General features: G+C 31.8%; 2 protein-coding genes across 5 annotated transcripts in view; both read right to left on the bottom strand.

The window, feature by feature from the left end:
- The window catches only part of LOC123266697 (protein bric-a-brac 1-like), a 481,411-nt gene that overhangs the window by 272,975 nt on the left and 183,509 nt on the right, over window positions 1–24,927 (bottom strand). For all 4 annotated transcript variants that reach the window (XM_044731063.1, XM_044731064.1, XM_044731061.1 and 1 more), the window contains one exon: window positions 15,655–15,764. The gene's annotated coding sequence lies outside the window, so the exon portion shown is untranslated. The remainder of the gene's footprint in view (window positions 1–15,654; window positions 15,765–24,927) is intronic.
- LOC123268051 (proline-rich P65 protein homolog) lies at window positions 17,696–23,291 on the bottom strand. Its single transcript, XM_044732934.1, has 3 exons — window positions 23,276–23,291; window positions 18,227–18,747; window positions 17,696–18,157 (listed from the first exon to the last, which is right to left on the bottom strand). The coding sequence occupies exons 1-3, from the start codon at window positions 23,289–23,291 to the stop codon at window positions 17,696–17,698; spliced, it is 999 nt and encodes a 332-aa protein (XP_044588869.1).

The raw sequence follows: 24,927 nt of genomic DNA, 5'->3' as shown, positions 1-24,927 counted from the left end.
CGGAAAACCTATGGCAATGCCTAAGTTCGGCATTTCATGGGTTGCCAAACTGTTATGAAATAACGGTAACCAAAGGTTTACCGAAACTTGGCATACCACGATCGAGCTTCTTTAGGCAAAACAGTGGAAATGCCTAAGTTCGGTATGTTATGGATTGCCAAACTGTTATGAAATAACGGCAACCTGTATTCTGAAGCTTGGTCTATCAAAATGAAACTTGACTAGGTAAGTCTGTGGCAAGTCCTCACTTAGGTATAATATCGGAATTCCTAACTCGACCGTTGCAACCGTAACCTTTTTTTTCCCGAAGTGTCGGGCTTATAAGTATCTTGAGGCAAGATGTCGCTCATCATCGGCGTAGCGTCGCGGTATGGTATAGGGCTCTCGTGCGTCGGGTACAGTGTTCGAGTCTCGCGTTCGACATGTAAAATTTTTAATAATTAATAATTATTAATTATAATTATTCTTAAGGCGAGTGTGAGGTAAATTTAAGTGTTGTGTGTGACTAATGTATCTAACTCCATCATTTCCTCCCCCCTTGACCCATAAAATCGACCAATCAAAAAAAATTTCTTCATAGTAAGAAAAACCCTAAAAAGCGAAAAAAATGACCGAAAATATAAAAATAATACTAAATAAAAAAAAAAAAAAAATTTTTTATTTACTTAATATTTAAAAATTTTGTCCTTAAACTCGATATTTATATTTAAAATTTAAAAATTAAATTAAAAAAAATAAGCATTCATTATTATTAATTTTTGCTTTATAATAAAAATAGCTAAAAACAAAAAAAGGATTCAATTTGGATTCTTCCGTGCGAATTTAGTTTCTGAATTGCTGCCTAGTTAGGTAGCCAAATTCGGACCGAATGAGGCTTGGATAGTCACCAGCAAGTGTGGTTTCCAAACCACTGCCTAAGTCGGAAGCCAAGTTAGGCCCAAACTCGCGACTGCGTTACTTCCGGGACGTGGGCCAACTTTGGCTTCCTGGTTCGGCGCGAACTTGGAATTCGGCATGCCTAATTCGAAACGAACCACCGCCGAATTTAAATTTCTGGTCGGGAAGTGAGGCATCCAAACCAGGCCGAAGTTTGGGATGTAACGCAGTTGCGAGGCTCAGCCTAACTTGGCTTCCTGATTAGGTTGCAGTTTGGAAACCAAATTCGCAACGAAGAATCCAAATCTAATTCTTTCTTGATTTTTAGCTCTTTTATTATCAAGCGAAAATTAATAATAACAAATGCTTATTTCTTTATCTTCTTTTACTATTTTAAGTATAAATATTAAATTTAGGACTAAATTTTTTAAATATTCCATGAATAAACAAAAAAACAAATTCTTTGTTGCTTTTATTTAATATTATTTTTATTATTTAATTTTATTTTTTCTGTAATTTTTTTTTTTGTATCTTGGAGCGTTTTTTAATGTGAAGAGGTTTTTTTGATTGGTAGATTTGATAAGTCAAGGGGGAAGGAGATGTTGGAGGAATTAGATACACTAATCACACATAATACTTAACTTTACTTCACACTCGCCTTAATAGTAATTATTAATTATTAAAAATCGTACATGTCGAACGCGAGACTCGAACACGGTACCCGACGCACGAGGGCCCTATACCATACCGCGACGCTACGCCGATGATGAGCGACCTCTTACTTCAAGATACTTATAAGCACAACCAATGTTCGGCTTGCCTAATTTAAAATAAATAAGATTCGAATTGGGCTAGCCTAAGTTTGGAAAGCCAAGTTCGCTCCAAACTAGCAAAACTCAGGTTATCGTTACTTGAAACCAGTTCGGCGTTCCCATGATATATCAGACTTAAGGAATCCATGAAACTTTCCTAGTTACGTTCAAATATGGCAAGCCAAACATTTCGTTCTGCCTACCTTGGTTTTTATGAGGTACAACCTAGGCAAGCCTAAGTTAGGCAAGCCAAACTTGCCCCGAATTGGTTCTTCGGCATATGCCTCACTGAAATTTCTAGTCGGGTACATGAGACACCATGTTTATATGTACAATACACAAATACTCTCATAAATACACACTTTTATATGTATAGAACTAAAAGGCTTAACCTTGGAAAGATTTGAAGCCAAATATCTTCTCCCACTCCGTTTTAGAGTACTTTGGCAAGAAACGTCGAAGTTCGTCAAACGTTTGGAATGCCTAACTTACAGGAAATTATAAAATCCAAAGGTTTACGGAAGTTCGGTTTGCCAAACTTAAAAGTAATTGGGGCCATCTATGGTAAGACGAAGTTTGGCGAATGTTTGGAATACCTAACTTGCAGGAAATTATAAAATCCAAAGGCTTACGAAAGTTCGGTTTACCAAACTTAAAGGTAATTAGGGACATTTATGGCAAGTCAAACTGCGGCAAATCTTTGGTTATCGTTATTTCCAGCTAGTCAGGCATTCCAAAGGTTCGCCGAAGTTCGGCTTGCCATAGATGTCCCAAATTACATGTAAATTTGGCATGCCAATCTTCGTTTTGCCTAACGTGGATTTAAGAAGGCGCAAATTAGGCTTGCCTAAGTTAGGCAAGCCAAATTTGCCCCTTACTATTTCTTCGACATTCCTCACTACAATTTCTAGTCGGGAAAGTCGATGTTTATATTTAAAATTTAAAAAGTAAATTAAAAAAAAATAAGTATTCATTATTATTAATTTTTGCTTTATAATAACAATAGCTAAAAACGAAAAAAGGATTCAATTTGGATTCTTCCGTGCGAATTTAGTTTCTGAATTGCTGCCTAGTTAGGTAGCCAAATTCGGACCGAATGAGGCTTGGATAGTCACCAGCAAGTGTGGTTTCCAAACCACCGCCTAAGTCGGAAGCCAAGTTAGGCCCAAACTCGCGACTGCGTTACTTCCGGGACGTGGGCCAACTTTGCCTTCCTGCTTCGGCGCGAACTTGGAATTCGGCATGCCTAATTCGAAACGAACCACCGCTGAACTTAAATTTATGGTCGGGTATGATTCATTTTTGTTCAGAAAATTCAAAAAAATAAAAAAAAAAATTACAATGAATTATAAAACGTGGCCTAATTCATCAAAACATACAAACAACAAATGGATAGATACATTAGACATTAATAGATAACTATATTTGTAGAGCAAGAAATATATAAACATATGAATAGAGGAGGTTTTGTGGCATGTGGTAGTAGTTATTAGCCAGGTTTAAATCCCCCGGGTGGAAGTCGGGTTAACGTAACTCGTGTTGGTAGTATTCGCGGTGAATAAGGGGTGTTGGAGGAGTGCGGTAGGAGTCAGGGTGAACTACTAGCAGGCCATAGTGAACAATGATATCGGGTATTTGATTTGTAACCGACGACAATACGGACCCGTTTCGTAGCAACTCTCTCCTGCTCTTGCACTGTACTCTTGTTCTACGAATGCTCTACGACCTACCGTACAGCTAATAGAGAAAGAGAAATAGGGAGAGATAGAGAGAGAGGATCTAGTCGGCTGGTTATGTGTACCACCCTGCGGATGGCGAAAGGGTGCCCTTGTCGATATCAGCTAATGCAACGCAGAAACGGAGACAACCTCACCTAGTCTCTTGATTCCTTACTCTCTGTGTCACCTCGACAAACTCACAACCTCATACTTGTATACAGTAATACTAAACGACAGTTTAGTTTCAATACAATACCAATACCATCATCATCCTTAACTATTATATGCAGGGCACTGTATACGCGAACTATATCTAAGCCCATCCAGAGAGGGAAACCTTTGTTTTACATCTCAAAACATACGATATCATAAGCAACTAACTATCATTAACAATTAACGTAGCTTCTGTATATTGTCAGCCATACTGTTGTCTATATATGTATATAAAATCATTTTATCATGGTTATATTATTCTTAATTTCCGGCTGAGAAAAAAAATAAGTTTTTCAGAAATCACACTGAAAAACAAAACAAAAACAAATAAATAAAAACAATTGATTCAAGATAAATATTCTTGCTTTAAGAAAAAAATTTTTAAGAGAATCAGTTATCTTAATTCAAGAATTTTTCTTGTTCGTTTTTTTGCACAGAAAAAAGAACATTTAAAGACTTACAGTATCTACACTATCTACAGTGAAAACAGACTATTCGAACACGGAAAAAAAAATGCGGTAATAAAGCCAACTATACTTGGAGTTAGATTTTCCACACATTAAAATTACCCATAAACAAACTATAGTGTATATATACTTTAGTCTATTCTGTTGTAAATAGTACTCCAAGTATAGTTGCCCTTGCCGCATTTTTTTTCATGAAGGTAAAAGTGTTACATCTTGAACTGTAGTAATAAAAATATCGGTCGGAATAATACAGTGTGAGATTGTATCACTGAGAAACATTTTTAGTCAATAGTAGGGTCATTCCATGTCAAATCGACCAATAGTTGGAATCGACCCCTTTCGATTTGGATGAATTTTGGTCAGAAGTTTTCTTTTATCATAAAACGAAGTTCTGCCAAAGGAAAAAAAATAAAAAATTTTTTTTCGAAAGATATGCAAATTCAAAATTTCCCGATTTTTCAAGTTTTTCAATTTTGTTTTTGCAATATCTCGAATGTTATTATAGATACAGGGATGGTATTTTGTTTGTTTAAAAGGGGACACTTGGAGCTATTGAAAAAAAAATATTTTAGAAAAAAATTTTGAAAAATGCCAAATTTGTCAAATTTTGAATTTTTGAAAATCGTCAAAAGTGAAGACCGCCATTAAAATTTTGGCTCAATTTTTTTTGTATGATACCTTGTAATGATCTTAAAAGATCCTGAAATTTTTGGATAGGGTTTTTTTTTTTAAATATGAATTTTTGAATTTCAAAAAAAAAATTTTGAATTTCAAAGAAAAATTTTTTTTTGTTTTTTGCAACTTCTATAAAAGGTAAACTTATGCAGATACATAATATTATAGTTTTGAGTATTTAGAAATCAAATTCACGACGTGAAAATATTAAATAATAAATTATTTTTAACTTTTATTCATTTTTTAGACATAATCTAAAAGTCAGGCTTAAAGCATGATATAATTTTTTATTTTCTTGACGCATGATATATTTTGTCCGTTTCTTCACTTCAATTACAGTTTTTAACTTCAAATAACTCAAACAGATATTAATTTTCTATAAAAATTAGAAATAATTTCATGAGAATATCAATTTTTTTTCGTTCTTTCGAATACGTATTTACTTACGAATTTCTGCACATTTATAGTTCTCAATCTCAAATTACAAATTATTCCCATGTTAATAAGACGACAAATGGCGTCAACAACTTTAAATGAAGTAAAAAAAGGACAATTAACAAATTCTATCATGCATTAAGGATGACTTATTTTAAGGATGCAAGATTATGTCCAAAAAATAAAAAAAAGTTGAAATTAATTTATTATTTAATATTTCCACATCGTGAATTTTATTTTTCAATACTCAAAATTACAATATTATGTATCTGCATAAGTTTACCTTTTATAGAAGTTGCAAAAAACAAAAAAAAATTTTTTTTGAAATTCAAAATTTTTTTTTGAAATTCAAAAATTCATATTTAAAAAAAAACCCTATCCAAAAATTTCAGGATCTTTTAAGATCATTACAAGGTACCATACAAAAAAAATTGAGCCAAAATTTTAATGGCGGTCTTCACTTTTGACGATTTTCAAAAATTCAAAATTTGACAAATTTGGCATTTTTCAAAATTTTTTTCCAAAATATTTTTTTTCAATAGCCCCAAGTGTCCCCTTTTAAAAAAAACGAAAGACCATTACTGTATCTATAATAGCATTCGAGATATTGCAAAAACAAAATTGAAAAACTGGAAAAATCACGAAATTTTCAATTTGCATATCTTTCGAAAAAATTTTTTTTATTTTTTTCCTTTGGCAGAACTTCGTTTTATGATAAAAGAAAACTTCTGACCAAAATTCATCCAAATCGAAAGGGGTCGATTCCAACTATTAGTCGATTTGACATGGAATGACCCAGTAATAAAATTTCATTTTTATTTAATAAAACGTGAATTGAGTCTCAAATAAAAATTTATTAAATACTAACAAAATTTTATTAAATCGTTTATGATTAAATGATTATCAGTAACTCTCTCAAAGCAGCGTTCTCTGAAATGGCCCAGAAACACTCTGCAAATCAGCTGGGATGTCGAGCACAATGTTACCAGAAGATGTTGAAGGAGCTGGTTTTGACCATAGACTTCGTAAAACTGTTCATATTCAGCAAAAAATTTATTTTTTATTTTTAATAAACAATAGTAAGGAACGAAATCATCAAACGATTTTTTAGTTATTATAAACAATATTACATTATTATAAATATAAATTTCAATTGCCAAGTAGAATTCTATAAGCTCCATACAAGTACTTTTACAAATTTGATTTACTGATATTGTATTGAAGTATTAAAAGTTAACATAAACTGTCAGACGTCTAAGAAATATGCATATATCCCTTGTATTATGTGTAAATAACTAATTAATTAATCCATAAGACATTGTGAACTTATGTTTGAATACTGCTGCATCGTAATTTTTACAACTACTTACGTTGTTATAAAATGACGATAGCTCCTAAACTACTAATAATTTTTTCATATCACATTCAATTTTTCAATTAATTGAAAGTTAAGTTTAAACTTAACTTTAAAACATTTAATAAGTAAACGCAGCATGCACATAAACGATTCTATATTATAACTTAAAACATTGATTGGTATAAACTGTGATTGTTTATGATTACAATGAAACGATGCATGTGGTAATTTTAGTGAATCACATATCAGTATTTAAGAAAATTTTATGAAATATTAATAAAATTTGTTTTATGCTCATGCATAATTGCTAATAAATAATGCTAATAATTGTATTAAAATCAAACACATTTTTTATTACTATTAAATAAAATTATTTCTCAGTGTATACCTTTTAAATTACAATTAGAAATTGATAGAATTCAATAATTGTAATTAAGTATATAAAACTGTAATATTTGTTTCATCTCGAAAACAATGTAATTTTCAGTTTCGAGGTAAAGAAAGTTTTTCGACGATCCGAAACTGTAATAAGTGTTTTAAGCATAAATTTTCTAATTGACTATATACGCTAAACAGAAACTAGTGTTGGTAAGTCCAATTTTTGAACATTTTTTATTATTATACTGTTAAAAAATCAACTTGATTCAAGTGACAAATTGTTAAACCAGGAATACACGTAGAGAAAAATATTGTCAGAATAAGAATATGTATCACTATTCTGACTGTCCGCTGGATACTGATTTTGCTTAGCAATGTACGCCAAACAGCTAATTCAGCTATGTAGCGTTTCCTCACTTTCCTCGCAATGGATTGTACCTTATAAGTTATCAGTAACGAAAAGTTAAAATAACATATAATCATTCTGTAATTTGAAACGAATTATAAGTTAATAAAAGTCCAATTGCAACTTGTCCACAATTCAGAAATTTTCATAAAAAACTTTTATTTCTAGCATATCATTCCGATATCCCTCACATGATTCATATCATATTTTTACTACAGCTGCTTTTTCGTTTATTCATACGCAACTACAAAATTCATTTCACGCAAATTAAAATCACAATTAATATAGGGTTACTTTTATTAATTAAATAATCAATAAAGTCGAAGCATAATAAATAATGAGCGTTCGTAAAAGTGAAACTAATCATTGAATGTACTGTGATTTTTTATTGAAAAGCCGCCCCGTATGCATTATATTATCCTGACTTTAAGAATTTAATTTTTAATAAACTCCTTGCCTGGGTCTCGTTCGAATCATACTCATCAGGAGATTCGATACGTGCCGTGATTGATATTTAGGCGCGCCACTTAACGCTTAAGAGGATTAACGTCCACACTGGACGAGTTCGACGAGGGTTGTGGTAGCACACGAGGAGACACCGAGAGGGCGAAACAACGACCACACACGTAGTACGTTCCCGGAACGATCCAGAGACCGCTAGGAAATTCTCGAGAACCACATATATGGCTAACGGACCAACTCTCATGGTCTGTCGCCCTCAAACTATCTTTCTCACTCTCTCGAATAAATCTGCTCTTACACACTCCCACACGCACACCCAACTTCAGATCTATCTGTAAGTATGTGATATGTATGGATGTGTGTAGTGAAGACTCAAGCACCCTTCCACGACTAGCCCCAAGCCTCCAGGGGAACCTGAAGCAAACCTATATCCGAGAAACACGCTACAACGCCCAGCACTGATTATAGTTAGTGCAGTCTGCTGATCTGAAACCCTATAATGCGTATAGTACGCTCCTACCTAGATATATCCACCATGTATTAGTCTTGTACAGAAAGATTTAACAAGATTCACTGACGATTTTTATCCATGCTATTGGACAAAAATTCTGATCACGAGTTTTGCTTCTTTAAAATCCCCATTATCACATGTACGGAGAAAAGAAAATATTCAAGTTTCGTCCTATTTCTACGTCAATCACATAACTATATTTTTTTCAAAATTAAAATTATTATTGAAAAACATTATTTAATATTCTTATTACATGAAAAAAAATCTGAAAAACGGTTGACTGGCAGACAATCCCTGGGACTTCTCATTTTTTTCGAGCTTGAAACGCTCGAAAATGTTCATATTGGTTGATTTTTGAGTTCTCCAAGCTCAAAAATTCAAAGGATATATAAAAAAAAAATAATTATTTAGAAATTTTTAAATAACTTTCAAACACGTCATTTGATTTTGACTTACTTGACGGCATCCGACGCAGTTTTTTAACTAAAAAAAGTGTCTCTGAATACTGGAGTTGATTAGTCAAATACTTTAAAAGTTATTTCAAGAAAACTTAAAAAATTTATACGAGAATTTATACGCCGTTTGAAAATGTAGTACAACTCTCTTAGCCATCTAAAGTATTTCTACCAGAGCCATACAGTATTGCTACTGTAGGAATACGTATTGCTGTAGTAGCGATCTACGAGTGGCTATCTACTCTCTAAATCTGAAATGGTGAAAATCATTGGAAATTAGTGATATATTCACTATTTCACAGTTATAAGTATACCACTTGGTATACTTATAGCTGTGAAACAGTGAAATTCCACTGATTCATTTTAAGAGAGTAGTGGATGGCTCCAGTACCAATATTTTTTTATCTGTGTTGTTCTGATTATTAAAAAATTTTAATGATGTAGAATTTTGAGGTGTTGAGATGATAAAACTCTTTGTAACCAGTGTATATTAATGTACATACACTGAGAGAAAAAATTTGTTTTGAAAAATATGGACATTCTTGTGACAAGAAATAAGTTTGTTAAAAAATTTTAACAATTTTATTTGTTAGCTGAAGAAATCAAAATTGTCCTCACAGTAACTTTCTTGTTGAAAAAAAATTTCTAGGTTTGGAAAAAAAAAAAAAATTTAAGATAGACAACTTGAGAATTTTCATCCAAAATTGTTTTTTCCCAAATCTAGAAAACTATTTTTCAACAAGAAAGTTATTGTGAGAACAATTTTGATTTCTTCAGCTAAGAAATAAAAATGTTGAAAATTTCTAACAAATTGATTTCTTGTCAGAAAAATGTTCATTTTTTCCAGAAGAAATTTTTTCTTTCAGTGTAGACATTAACTTTTAATAATAATAAAAAAAAGTGAATAAAAAAATTTTTTTTATCAGGCCATATAAAGCCATACTGGAAAATTTTTTCGCGGATGCTCTCCTCCGTATCTCAACTAAATACAGCTACCAACGCTTGTCTATTTTTTTCAGAATTTTAAAACACTAAAAAGTATCTTCATTTTTTTGTCTTGTTCAGATAATTTTAGCCGAGTAAATTAGACTCTCTTTGAACGAAAGACAGGAATAAAATACTTGAGTTCTACACATTATCGATCTGTATGAGGATAGAGTAGTTTATTCCACCCTCCTCCTCGTGCTCGTAAATATAACAATTAAATGAAGCTTTACTGCAATGGGTATGCACAGAATACACAAATGTATTTGCATTTGTATTTATATGTCTTAGTTTCCCCTTTACTTGCCATTGTATCGCGGAACCGGAAAATGTTTGAGAGTTAACTACGAAGCCTACATGGACGCGCATTTCGTAGGCGACTAAAGTTAATTCGCGAAAGCGACCGAGGCAAATTTAATTCCCGCGACTTAACGCGTGACGAAATCATTTCGTGGTGGAGTAGGTCATAACTATTTAAATTGTCGCGAGATAGTCATAAACGTCCTTTATATGTATTAATATTAAAAAAAATAAATACCATGCTTACTTTATTTATTTTTTTTTTGTTTTGTTAGCGTAATCCGTAGAACGGTGCATTATTATTTATGCCCGGGAATATATATTAATTTATTCGGAAATTGTGAATTATATTCTCGGCGAAGTAACATAGAAGTATAAAATATAACGTTGGATTATTTTATTCATATCAACTTTTACTATAAGTGGAAACTATATATTCTCTGTAACTGAAAAATAACGAACATGACCATGTGTGTTTGACTAAGTTTGGTACATATATAGTTTGTAAGTCTAGAAAATTTATTCGATTTTCGCAATTTCAATTGCTGTTTTATTTTCTGATTATTGTTGTTCTTTTTTTTATAAGTTTTGTCTTGATGATTATGAGAAACTTATTGGTTTATTCCCTCTTGTAGAAAAAAAATTTCACCAAACTTACCGTTCATAATTTCAACTACAGTTCATAATTTCGTTATTTTATTGAAACTTTTATAGGCGGAAAATCAATAATCTTCGAGTATGGAATTATCAATAAGAGAATTATTACGTAGCGATTGAAGGTAATGTTCATAAGACTCCGTCAAAAAATTTTCTAATACGGGCATTTTTATATTGTCATGGTAAAGTAAGAGCCCCAGTAACTGCTCAGAAACCAGTACCTGCTCATTCCATGTATTTGTATACCTGCATTTGTGAATATAGATATACAAATACATAGAGTGAGCAGGTACTGGGGCTTTTACCTCATGAGAATAAAAAATTTGTTTATTGTAATTTTCAAATTTTTTATTTTTTCTAAAAATGTGTTCGTCAATTAACATGTCATAATAGACAAAAATTGGTTCAATTGTTGATTAAACTGAGAACCAATATCCGATAACTTCCTTACAAAATTTAAAAAATGATATTTAATTTATCAGTTAAGACCTCAAACTTAACTTAACTCTCATGTAAAGAAAAAATTTAGTGATCATGAGCCCCCGGGAAAAAATGATCATACCTGACCACGCCTGTTCATGTATGATCAGGCCTGAAATTAGATATGATCATGCCTGTCCATGCCTGTTCATACCTGAAGCGCCAAACACGCTCAGGCCTGATCAGGCCTGTCCATGTCTGAAGGGTTAAATACGCTCAGGTCTGATCATGCCTGTTCATGTCTGATCAGGCCTTTTCATGCCTATTCATGTCTGAAGGGTTAAATACGCTCATGCCTGTTTATGTCTGATCAGGCCTGTCCATGCCTAGAAAATTTAATTAAATTTACCCTACGGTAGGATTTTAATGATAATCAAAATACTGTTATTTATTGAATAGTAAAATATGTCGTTTATTGATCTTTTAAAAATTTATTAACCGAAATTAATGTACATACACTGAACATATTCAAAAATTTTTTCTCAGCATGTTTGGTTCTTAGCATAAACAGGCATGGACAGGTATGATCAGGCCTGAGCGTATTTAACACTTCAGACATGAACAGGCATGATCAGGCCTGAGCGTATTTAACGCTTCAGACATGAACAGGCATGGACAGGCATGACCATGTCTAATTTCAGGCCTGATCATACATGAACAGGCATGGTCAGGTCTGATCATTTTTTTCCGGGTAGATCTGATCAGACTTGCATAGTCATAGATGTGATAAAAATTTTTTCTTTGACGAAAAAAAGTTTTTTGGTCATGACAAAATGTGCAAAATTATTTTTATCATTACGTTTAAATGATTTTGAAATAAAAAATTTGTTACATTTCCTAAGGGAAGTTTTGGCTTGCTCTGCTCCTGCCTAATATTTCTATTTCTACGGGTTTCTAGTGTATAGGCTGTTTATGCCCCTTTACACCCCAAGCCTTTCTCAACATTAATGATTTTGCTTAGTTACTGCTCTTTATTTTTGCGGCTGTGGCCCGACTTGTGCTTTCTGTACCGTATTCACCCTGAACCTCACCTTCTCAGGCTGTTGGGACAGAATCATGGGGAAACCACAGAGAAAACCCATGATAGTACAGTCGGAGCTGGGCTAAGTCTACAGTGATTGATAAGGAACTCTTCTTTATTGACCACTGGAGCATTAGGTCCTTCTCCTAGTGTGCAAAGATCCCTCGTGCTAGCCAACGCTGACTAGAGTTGTCACCCAATTAAGTTGTAGCTTAACTGGGTGATCGCCCAAGTCAGACGACTCTTTCGAAAAGCGGGCACCGAGCCGACTAAGCTATTGCCTGCCTCTTTTGCTCCTGCCTAATATTAAAATCATTACTTATTTTATTATTTAAGTAAATGTGATGTTATAATAAGATTCGGTTAAATAAATAAATTAGGACTATCAAAATATATTACAAAATCAATTTTTGTATTATATCTATGATAAACTTATTTGATACGTTATGAACTTCATAGAATTTTTGTCACATAAGATAGCAGCACAGCAAGCGGGAACTTCAAGGCGCACGGATATCATCAAAGTTAAGCAGCATTGAGCGTGGTTAGTAGTTGGATGGGTAACTGCTGGTGTTACAGCCGTACAATCACATGTAATCATTTTTTTTTAATTTTAATTCATTATAGAGAATTTCGTATGACTCTATCAAGTACTATATCCATAAAATTAAGCAAAATAATCAATTAAAAGTAACAATGGGATTTCAGACCTGACCATGTCTGATCAGGCCTGATCAGGTCAATTCATGCCTGATCAGGCATAGTCATTTTTCATGTCTGATCAGGCCTGAAGACTCATGCCTGTTCATGTCTGATCAGGTCTGATCATTTTTTTCCCGGGGCCATTTATCGAAAATTTCCAAAACTCTCTTTGATTAAAGAAGTATGTATAGTCATGTATGACCACATCAGGACTCGTACAGACATTTGATGACATATCAATCCTGATATGGCCAAATAGAATTATATGGGACATTCTATGCCGAATCGACCACTTTTGACCCCGACCCCTTTCGATTTCGCAGAGTTTTTTTATCCTTTCTTCACTGGATAGTTATTTCCACATACAACTAAAGAAAGTATATTTTACAATAACAGAAGTAAAATTTAGAAAAGTAGACAATGTTAGTGTGTGAAATAATAATGTACAATCATATGTTTCGACGACCAGGCATGATTAATTAAATTGTAATCCTTGTTCAAATTTGTAAACCTTAAATTTTAATCAGATAAAATTGTGAATCATAATATGTGTAAATTAAATTTTGTTCTTTGTCAACATGTGTTTTGTTAAAATTAATTTCTGAAAATAACAAATATAGAAAAAATGTACATCTACAAGCTACAACACTATCTTCTTTAATCCTTCTGAGAGATTCCCGGTCTAGTTTTGTTTAAATTATCAGTATATTTTTTAAAACTAATTTTTACTATCTCATAGCTGATTTTTACTTTTTATGAGAATAAAAACAATTTTTTTTTTTCATTTTAAAATTCCATATCTCGCCATATAATCAACGTACTATAATCAACAATACATATTTCTTCGGAAATTAAATGCATTACAAGAAAGGTCTTCTGTACTTTTTCGATAAGTTCAAAATTGTTCAAAACGAAATCTAAATGGCAAAATTATTTTATTACTTACATAAAAATATGTTATTCATTCCGAAAAATATTTAACTCTCCCTATATTCTACCTATATAATAATAAAACAAATTTCTGAAAAATTGTTCAACAATAATTCAAGTAATACAAATAATAATGTTAATAATGTACCAAGTAACAATAATGTTAATTTTTTAATTCCAAAATTCTCAACATCATATCTGGAACATTCATTTGTGATTTCAGTAACACGTCTCTGGCAAAAACTACCAGTAGATGTATTAGATGCGAGTTCCTTAGAGATATTTAAAAAAAACATGTTTGAGTATCTATTATCTAATGATTTCTAACATAATTGTTTATTTGACGTCTCTACCTTACCTGTGCAATATATGTATTTTAATTGAATCTATGGAATTTTAAATCTTATTTTATAAGTTTACGATATAGTTTATTTCAAATCATTCTAACTCAAGGGCCTTAAGAAGGGTTTACATTTTTTCTCTCTCTCGCCCTCTATTGGACAAACGAAAGTAACTCTGTCATACTTGTACAACTTATGGAATCTTAAAACGCATTTTATGCATAAATAAATGAAAATTTTCTAAAAAAACGCTTCGCTCTTCGATAGATAATTTAATTATCTATCGAAGAGCGAAGCGTTTTTTTTTTTCGAAATTTCATCACATACATGAGAAAAACACGTTTGAAAATCAACTATAAACCGCTCTTAAAAGCGCATTTTTATTATAATTGGCCTTGTTTAAATCTCAGTGTTTAAATTTTATTAACTAAATTCTATTGTGGCGGTCATGTGACCGCTGACATTAAAATTATTTAAAAATTAGTAAAAATTTAGTTAAAATTAAAATTATTTTGTTAGACATTTAGGCTACAGTTAAGATTTGAAATTGTAAAATGTAGTAAATTCAATAGAATAATTTAGTTGTAAACTTTCAGTGGTAATAGGATTAAGTTGTAAATATTTGTACATTTTAAGATCCGGAGCCTTTTCTCTCCGGCTTGTGGGTTTTTCCCATGAGTTTTTTCCCAACAACTTTTCTCAAATCTTTCCTGTTTATTACTCTTTTTTCTATGTGCAATAAACCCAAGCGATAGAGGACCCGAGGTCAGCATGGCCAGCTGTACTCTCGGGCCCGCTGACGTCACGAAGGCTTATTGCCCCTTTGCACTTTTCTCACACTTTTCTATTTCCCGAAGATTTTCTTCGTGTCCCTTCGCAAATCTTCGGGGCCTTCTACCCCACTACTACCCTTTAAACTTCGACTTTGATACCCAAAGTGCAGTAGTGGACACCATTATTCCGACCTAACTCCCCGTCCTGAGTGCACGTGGCTCCGGGTGATATATTTCTGTCGTGAATCGTTACAATATACGTAGTAAATTAACTTCACGTTTACTTATTAACAGAACCTATCACCGTACCCATTAAAAATCCTAAACTATTATCTAAATCATATTAAAAATCTAAATTTTAGTACACCAAAAAATTAAAAAATCTCAATATTTAAATATTCATAACTATAAACCAAAACTTATATCCAAATATTACAATTAATTATTCGACTGAATATTTTAATGTAGCCTCTTATCTATCTATATTTTGTATTTTATATCATTTTAAGTAACTTTGTAAATAATCTAATGTATACTTATATTCATACACATTTCAAATGTAATTTAAATACCTTGCCATTTGGCCTGTGCCTTGGCATTTATCATGAATAAATAAATAAATAAATAAATAAATAATAAATATTAAATAAAAATGTAAGTGGGTATTTAGAAGAAAAATATACTATTCCCGCAATACTTACTCATTCATTATGATCCAGTATTTAATTTTCGTCCCATGATGTTAACCCAACTTTGGTTCAGTTTTAAACACCCCATAACGTCTAATAAAATCTATTGACACTAAAATGACCTGAAATAGAAAGAAAAAATTTAGTAATGCTGTAGAGTTATACTACTTGAAAATATGAAAGTTAAAACTGAAAATAGATATTCATTACCAACCGAGAGCTTTAAATAAATAAATAAAGATCACAACTACGCTGAAAAGAGATTAAAATAATATCCTTCACAACAGTGTCGTTTGCTTGATTCGGAACGGCCACCGGAAAATGAGTGGAAAAATAAGTGGCTCGTATTCCGTGGCTGAGAATATACATTTCCAACCGAATGAATCTTTGTTTTAGCTCGTATAACAGCGGCCCCGAAGCGTAAACTATTGACTTGAATTAACTGCCTATTATTGCGAGAAATGTATACGGAAAAGCTTTTATTGTAATATTACTTTTTTTATAAAATGTCCTAGCAGCACTGTGATTACTTTGAGGAATAAAAAATTAATTTTTCTTTATTTATTTTAAATTAAACTCTGAGCTTGTTTTTTTTTTCTCCAGATTCTTATGCATTTCTGAAATCTTATCATCAATTTTCTATCAAAGATTTACTGTTGAAGAAGTACAAATTATATTTTTTTACTGAAATGATTATTGATTGAAGTTTAAAATTATTGTTGCATCAAACATTATTAATGATACCAATCAACCATTCAAATTGAAAAAAAATATTGCTAACTTGCTTTTTACAAAAAAAAATAAAGTATAGTTAATAAAATTTATTTTATTATAAAACCAAAGTAGGTATTTGCAGTAGAGACAAAGTTACAGATCAAGGCAAAATATGAAAATACTTTCTTAATTCAAAAAAAGTGCCATTCGGCAGCCGAAATGGAAGTAGATTTCCTACTCAAGAAAATCACAACACTAATAATAGAAATACTTCAATCAAATTGATAGAATCCCTTTTCCCTAAGTTACGAAAAACAAATGCAATAATAAAATTTCATTTATTTGATTTTCATAGAATTTTTAACAGGAAATTTATTCGGGCATTTCCGTTGAAACTTCCGCATTTGGCCAGAAGTGCCCAAACACAGCTCCTGTTAAAAGCGGAACTCAAAATTCGAATTTTAAAAGGTTCTTCACGGAAATTGAATTTTAACACACCCTAATATATATATATATATATATATATATATATATATATATATATATATATATATATATATATATATATATATATATATATATATATATATATAATCGGAATAAATGGAAATAATCCATTTTACCTCAGATAAATACTATAGACCTGAAAAGGCTTAAAAAAATTAGTAAAATGGTTCACCCTAAAGGCCATCCCTGCAACTTCCCGCTAATTCCATACCTGGGCGCTTAAAATTGTACTTATGACGTTTTTGAGATTTTTGAACTCAAAATATAATTCATGTGATATTTTGAGTTCACTGAGCTCAAAGAGAGTATTTCTATGCATTTGAGCTCTTCGAGCGTTAAAATTTATGGTTGGAATGACACTTAATGATTATTAAGAAAAACAACTTGAACTTAGCAGCAGTTGTTTATAATAAAAACTCCAAGTTTAAAAACTCATGAATTATTTGACACATAGAATTAAGATTTTTTTTTACAGTTATACTAATCGATGTCTTCATTAGTATCCTAGAAAGCAGCGTTGAGTTTGTTGCAAATTTTTTTTATAAAAGTCCTTATTATTATCCTGATGAGCAACTCGAAGTTAGTCCTTTTTTTTTTAATAAATGTCCTTATCATTATCCTAATGAGCAGCCTGGAGTTTGTCCTGGTGCTCCACCTGATAAAAGTCCTTATTATTATCCTGATAAGCAGCCTGGAGTTTGTCCTTTTTATTTTTTTTATAAAACTCCTCATTATTATTCTCAAAAGCAGTTTGGAGTTTGTCCTGGTGCTCGACCTGATAAAAGTCATTATTATCCTGATAAGTATCCTGGAATTTGTCCTGGTGCTCCACCTAATGAAAGTCCTTATTATTATTTTGATAAGCAGCCTGGAGGTTGTCCTGGTGCTCCACCTGATGAAAGTAATTATTATCCTGATAAGCAGCCTGGAGTTTGTCCTGGTGCTCCACCTGATAAAAGTCCTTATTATTATCCTGATAAGCAGCCTGGAGTTTTTCCTGGTGCTCCACCTGATAGTAGTCCTTATTATTATCCTGATAATTAGCCTGGAGTTTTTCCTGGTGCTCCACCAGATAAAAGTCATTATTATCCTGATAAGCAGCCTGGAGTTTGTCCTGGTGCTCCACCTGATAAAAGTCCTTATTATTATCCTGATAAGCAGCCTGGAGTTTGTCCTGGTGCTCCACCTGATAAAAGTCCTTATTATTATCCTGATAAGCAGCCTGGAGTTTGTCCTGGTGCTCCACCTGATAAAAATCCTTATTGTTATGCTGATAAGCAGCCTGGAGTACGTCCTATTAATTTTTTTAATAAAATTCATTATTATTCTGAAAAGCAGTTTGGAGTTTGGCCTGGTGCTCAACCTGATAAAAGTTATTATTATCCTGATAAGTAGCCTGGAGTTTGTCCTGGTGCTCCACCTGATAAAAGTCCTTATTATTATCCTGATAAGCAGCCTGGAGTTTGTCCTGGTGCTCCACCTGATAAAAGTCCTTATTATTATCCTGATAAGCAGCCTGGAGTTTTTCCTGGTGCTCCACCTGATAGTAGTCCTTATTATTATCCTGATAATTAGCCTGGAGTTTTTCCTGGTGCTCCACCAGATAAAAGTCATTATTATCCTGATAAGCAGCCTGGAGTTTGTCCTGGTGCTCCACCTGATAAAAGTCCTTATTATTATCCTGATAAGCAGCCTGGAGTTTGTCCTGGTGCTCCACCTGATAGTAGTCCTTATTATTATCCTGATAAGTAGCCTGGAGTTTGTCCTGATGCTCCACCTGATAAAAGTCCTTATTATTATCCTGATAAGCAGCCTGGAGTTTGTCCTGGTGCTTCACCTGATAAAAGTCCTTATTATTATTCTGATGAGCAGTTTGAAATTCGTCTGCTCAATCGTAAACATCGAATCAATTTATTTTTTACATTGTCAATTTATTTAATTACTTTCTAGAATTTTAAAATTATTTTTTTAATTAAAAAATTAATTTTATTTTGAAGGTTACATTCGCTTGAATTCTTTAAAATTAGAATTATTTAAAAAAATAAAAAAACAAAAGTAAAGCTTGAAGTTGGAAGTCGCAACGCAGCTAAATTTATTATTTATTCTTTTGCTTTTTTTTTAAATGCTAAATCTCGCATCTGATTGGTCAACTAAAATTTTGAATAACTCCGCAACCACTCAAAATTTTCAATCACGACTTAGGAGTTTTCTGCTCAAAATTGTCTCCTCTATCCTAATATTTTCGCTGTAAAGGTAATTCTGAATCACCCTGTATTGGCCCAAAATATCATAAAAACATCATAGAGGTCATAATTTTACAGAAAATGAAAAAATAAATTTTTACCTAATTTTTGAGATGGGCCGTTGTGCCCCAGGTGGGCCGCCGTCCCCCACCCTCCCCTATATTAAATGAAAAAAAAATAATAAAATTGAAAGATTGAAGCGTAAATACAGCGTTTTGTTGACTGTTATAAAGAAATTTTGTTGATAGATTTTAAAATTTTTGTACAGCTAATAATCATTAAAATAGATATTGCAAACCTCACAATGTTGGAGCTAAAAGTGAAGCAAAAAATTTTCTTGGCACAGATTTGTGAAACACTGAACGATTTACTAAAATTTCCTCAAACTTTATGGTCGGAGATCAAAATTTTAAACATTAAATGGAAAAAATCGAAATTTCAAAAAATCAATATTTTTTAACGCAAATAAAAACTCGAGGGTTGACGTTAGAGACTGGACCCTGAGAGCTTTTTTTTACAGAATTTAATACTGAAAAAGGATCAGTGATGGTTTTTCCGAAAAATAATGTTCTACATAGTTTGCAGGAGAAATAAAGGTTAAAAAATCATTTTTCCATGTTAAATCAATGGTAAATCTTCAAATTCGGTGATGGAGTTCTTCAAGTTGATATTAAGGGCTCAAATTTTTACAGAATTTTTAACTTCCCATTAAGAAAATTGAAAATTTTCAAAAATCGGGAAGTTATTGGTTTTACCCCGTTTTTCGAAAATCGAGTTTTCATCGGATCTCGACGTTTCAAGGTCCTAGGAAGCTTTCCTGACTATTTTCACGATGATGTCCATACGTCTGTGTGTGTGTGTGTGTGTTTGTGTGTGTGTGTGTGTGTGTGTGTGTGTGTGTGTGTGTGTGTGTGTGTGTGTGTGTGTGTGTGTGTGTGTGTGTGTGTGTGTGTATGTATGTATGTATGTATGTATGTAAATCTCTTATAATTTTTGAACGGATCATCCGATTCGATCGAAATAAGCGGCGTTCTGAAGAGTTCTTTTGCCCCCAGAATTCTTATACTAATTTACAGAATTTGAGTCGATCAATTTTGAGAAATCTCAAAAATAAAATTTCAAATAATTCGTTTTTTTTAAATATCTTTTAAACGGCTAAACTGATCGATTCCAAAAACTAATCAGCTCTTAACCTCAAAAAACCACGTCGATTGCCACCAGCCCGGTTAAAATCGGTTGATTTGTTCGTGAGATATCGTCGAAAAAAATTGAAAAAAATGTTTTTTTCAGAATTTCTATGAAATTTTTATTCTGACCAGTTTACGCTCAAAGATTCTTTAAGAGTTCTCGAAGAGCTCAAAAGCACAGAACAGTGATTTATTTGAGCTCGGAGAGCTCAAAATTACACAAAAATTATATTTTTGAGCTCGAAGAGCTTAAAAAATAAGTGAATTGTTGAGCGCTTAGGTATGGAGGTAGCGGGAAGTTGCAGGGATGGCCTTTAGGGTCAACCGTTTTCCTAATTTTTTTTTTTAATGAATGTTGTATATGCGTTGATTGGGAAAAAAAAATTGAGTTTGTTAACAGCAAATGTATTCAGTGGTGCCCTAACCAAAATCGACGTAATTACTAATTTTGATAGCGGAATGAGTAATTGTAACCAAATATTATCGTAATAAATTTCTAAAATTTTTAGTGGATTTACGTCAACAGAAAAAAAAAAATAACTCATAATTTAAGTTAGTAACAGGTGAGTTAAATTAACAAGTGGTTAAAGTAGAATAAACCATTCAATAATGAGTTCTTGAAGTAAATTTCCTCGACGGAAGTCGCAAGATGATAAAACGAGGGTTGGGACTCTCATCCTTTCCTTATAGACCACTTTAACCGTAGATTCATGAGTAAAGCGTAGCTCTTCGGGTATAAGAAGCAATAAAATATCATGAAATAACATCCAATTCATGGAAGAGAGATATTGTGAAAATATTATTGCTAACTTATTACCAAAGCACTACTGCTAAAGTATGAAAGCAAGAGTATACCAAAAATAAAAATGAAAACGTCTTCACTTATCGAAAATTCAAGGTTCGATTTTCTTATAAATACTTATAATTTCGTTCTATTATCACTGCTATGTTATAATTTAAAAAAAAATTATTGAGTATGGAATTGAATTACTTCAAAGAATACTGAGAAATAAAATTAGTAAAACGGTTGACCCTACAGGCCATCTCTGCAACTTTTCGCTTATTTCAAATGTAAAGCGCTCCAAACTCCATACATTATGACGTTTTTGAGTTTTTCGGGCTCGAAAAAATGATTGTTCAGCTATTTTGGGCTTTTCAGGCTCCAAAAATAGACCTTGTATACACTTTGGAGCTCTTCGAGCAAATTTCTCAAATAAATCAACTGATTTTGATATGGTTTGCGGTAATCGAAGTTTTTTTTTTTTTTTTTTTCGGATGAAGTGCTAATTAGATCATAGAATTGATTAAAAAAGAAGTTTTGAACTAATTCCAAAAAAAAAACAAAACAATTTTTGGAAATTAAAAAACTCGAATTTTTCAAGATTTTTTCAAAATTTTATCGGGCTGATTCAGTGTAAATTTACAAAAAAAATTAAGATTTTTTTGTAAGAACACACACACACACACACACACACACACAATAGTCAGACTAACTCTCTAGGATCCCGAAACTAGGGCTTCACACGAGAGCGAGAATTTTCTCGTCTCGTCTCGTTCTCGTCTCGAAAAAGCGAGACGAGATGAGACGAGACCTTTTTGAAAATATTCTCGGTGATACCGACACCACATATAGCGCAACCCAAGAGTTTCGTTCTTGGTCTCGTAAAATTTTTTTTATGAAGTTTTTATTAGAAAAATTAGAAAAGATCTACATAGAGAACAATAAATTTTACAAACTATAAAATCTGGAGACCATCTGTGAAAAAGTTTTTTGTAACTTTAAAAAAAAAAAACTCAAAGTTGAAACTCTAATTTTTGAAGTATACGTATTAATATTTATATTCTATATCGTAGTTTGTCAATACAAAACATCATGGTATCCTTAGCTGAGTATGATTTTTTCATATTTTTACTTCAACTTGTTCTCTTCTAATAGTTATTTATCAGTATCACTTATCATAACTACTTATTTTTGCAGATTTTTACATTTTAGATTTGAATGATTCCTTTTAAAATATCAATTGGTTCACTTGTACTCTCGCTTGTGAATGTGTCTACAAGCGAGAGAGTCATAGATGTGTGTACTATTAAAGGAGTTTTTTTTTTACTCGAAATTTTCTACCTGGAAGATCCTCTTATTTATTACAGACATACAGTAAACTTTTCTTATATTTGACTCGTCCTTTTTCAACACCTATATAACACAATTAAATATAAAGAGTTTCCATTATAATCACCAATGTGTTTTGTCTATATAATATTTCAAAAAAATATTGATGATTATATTTGTTACAAATTTGCGATAATTAACGTTATTTTTCGAGAAAAATAGAATTTACAAATATAAAAACTAATCTCATTATAAATTCAGTACTTAACGGACAACTTTTATTGCCTCTATAGCGATGTTTTGAAAGTTTAGTCTCTATTTGGACATCTGGAGAAATTTTTTGTTTTTTCCTGTACCTCTTGTAGTAAAGATTTGAACAATTATTGTATACATCTGTGGGAGTATATATCATAGAACTGGTCAAATACTCAAGTATTTGGTAACAAAGTTAGATGCAAAAAAAATGTTTCAAGTATTACGTAAAAATAAAATTTATGCTAAACTGCGTGACGAAAAATTGTTCATGTTGACAACATTATGTGGATCAGAGAAATTCTCTAAAGAGTTGTTCATCAGTTTTACAAAAACTTTTGAACAGTAAAGATCTACAATTTTCCGACTTCAGATACAATAAAATGTCGACAAGTGTGATTGTTAGTGATAATAACCCAAATAAGAGGCAAAGATCAAATGAAAGTGAAGATGAAATAAGTGAAAGTGAAACTGTTGATCAACCACCTAAAAAAAAAAACTTCAAAATTCGAAAATTTTTTCAAACTTGAAACAATTAGAGGTGAGAAAAAAGCAATATGTTTAGTGTGTGAAAAATCAAAAAAGATAAAAATTATTAGCCGAAAAGATAACAACTCTACCGGTATGAAGAGGCATTTACTGACGGCTCATTCAAAAGCCTATGAAGAAGTTTATGGAAACTCAACTTCGATTCAAAAATCTGTGTCATCAGCGCAAAAAAAAATTGACTGATATGTTTTCTGAACAGGTAATTTAATTTTACATCAATCTCAAACCGCTCTAATAGTGAACAATTAGAAACATTTTTTCAACGTATTCAATTAATTATGTAAAATGTAATTTCTTTAAGTGTGTGTTAAAACATTATATACGCATGTCGACATAAAATTGTCTTAATTGCTTTGGGTTTGTAGTAAAAAATGTAAATTCAATTCGCAGATACATATGGGTAACAATTCAACGCCAAATTACCACATTTTAAAAATTGTATTTTTTTATTCAATTAAATTTTTTTTTTATACGTTTCAAAAGACGCCTACCCCTAAATTATGACATTATGAGCCGTTAATTTTCAAAAGCTCCGAAAATATAAATTTTTAAAAATTGTAAAAAAACAACGGCATAGTAATTTTGAAAAATTCATAACTTCTGATTTAATTATCGTTACCTCTCTTTGCCAGCGGCTATTTTTTTCGTTTAGAAGTGTAGATTTTGAAAAAAAAAAAAAAAATAATAAAATAAAATAAGAACCAAAAAATTTTTTTTTCACCGTTTTTTCTTGACTTTTAACTTAAATTTTGACTTTCTTTGAAGAGCGACATTTTTTATGGAAAAAAATTTAATTTTCATACTTATCACTATACAATTTTTAAGATTTCGTGATTTGGTGTGAAATGATCCACATATTATATTCACTATTTTTAGTCGAAAATTTTAGTAGAGTTGTATAAACATAAAGGAATTTTATGTTTTAGAATAAATTATCATCGAAGAATTATGAGGCTTTAATTGCAGAGTGGATGGCGAAGAAAAAGTTGGCCTTGAGTTTTTTCGATGACGACGACACTCAAAATTTTTCTCATATTTTGAATCCCAACATCAGTGTCCCCAGACTTAATTGTGCTCGGCGAATGGTGATGGAGCATTTTCACATTCAACGAGTGAGAGTAAAGGAAATTTTGAATAATAACTGTTCTAAATTTTTATTTACCGTAGATGGCTGGACTTCGATGAACATCAGGTCATATTACGGCGTAACTATTCACTTCATCGATGATAATTGGCAGCTACAATCTTTAGCTTTAGATTTTATACCTTCTTGTGGTCGACATAGCGGAAAAGATATCGCAAAAGTTTTTTTTAAATGCATTAAAGAATACGCGTTAGAGAATAAGATTCAAGGAATAACCCTTGATAATGCAGCGGCAAACACTACATTTATGAGTGAATTAAATGTTTTGATGGCAGAAAATGACCAATTTTTTGATCATATCAATCAACATTTTCGTTGTTTTGCCCATATTTTGAATCTCGGTGTTCAAGATATTATGAAAATGTTAAAAGTAGACTTTCTTGAATCTGAGAGTGATATTCTGTACAGTTTAATCTCTAAAGTAGAAAATGTTAATGATGAAGAACTCAATCATGACGTTTTAGATGAAGACGAATTGTTTGAAATGACTTCAATTGATTTCAGTTCATCATCCGCTATTTATAAATTGCGCAGTACTTTCATTAAAATAAGAAAGTCTGAGCAATTACAAAATAAATT

This window comes from Cotesia glomerata, linkage group LG6 (genome assembly GCF_020080835.1).
Source record: "Cotesia glomerata isolate CgM1 linkage group LG6, MPM_Cglom_v2.3, whole genome shotgun sequence".
Classification (NCBI taxonomy): domain Eukaryota; kingdom Metazoa; phylum Arthropoda; class Insecta; order Hymenoptera; family Braconidae; genus Cotesia; species Cotesia glomerata.
Note: the sequence above shows the minus strand (reverse complement) of the source record. Positions and strands in the feature narration are given on the sequence as shown.

Excerpts from the sequence above, each read along its gene's own strand:
- LOC123268051 (XM_044732934.1), bottom strand. Across the intron at positions 18,158-18,226 it reads ATAATAATAACTTTTATCAG|GACGTACTCCAGGCTGCTTA; the intron begins GTTGAGCACCAG and ends AAAAATTAATAG.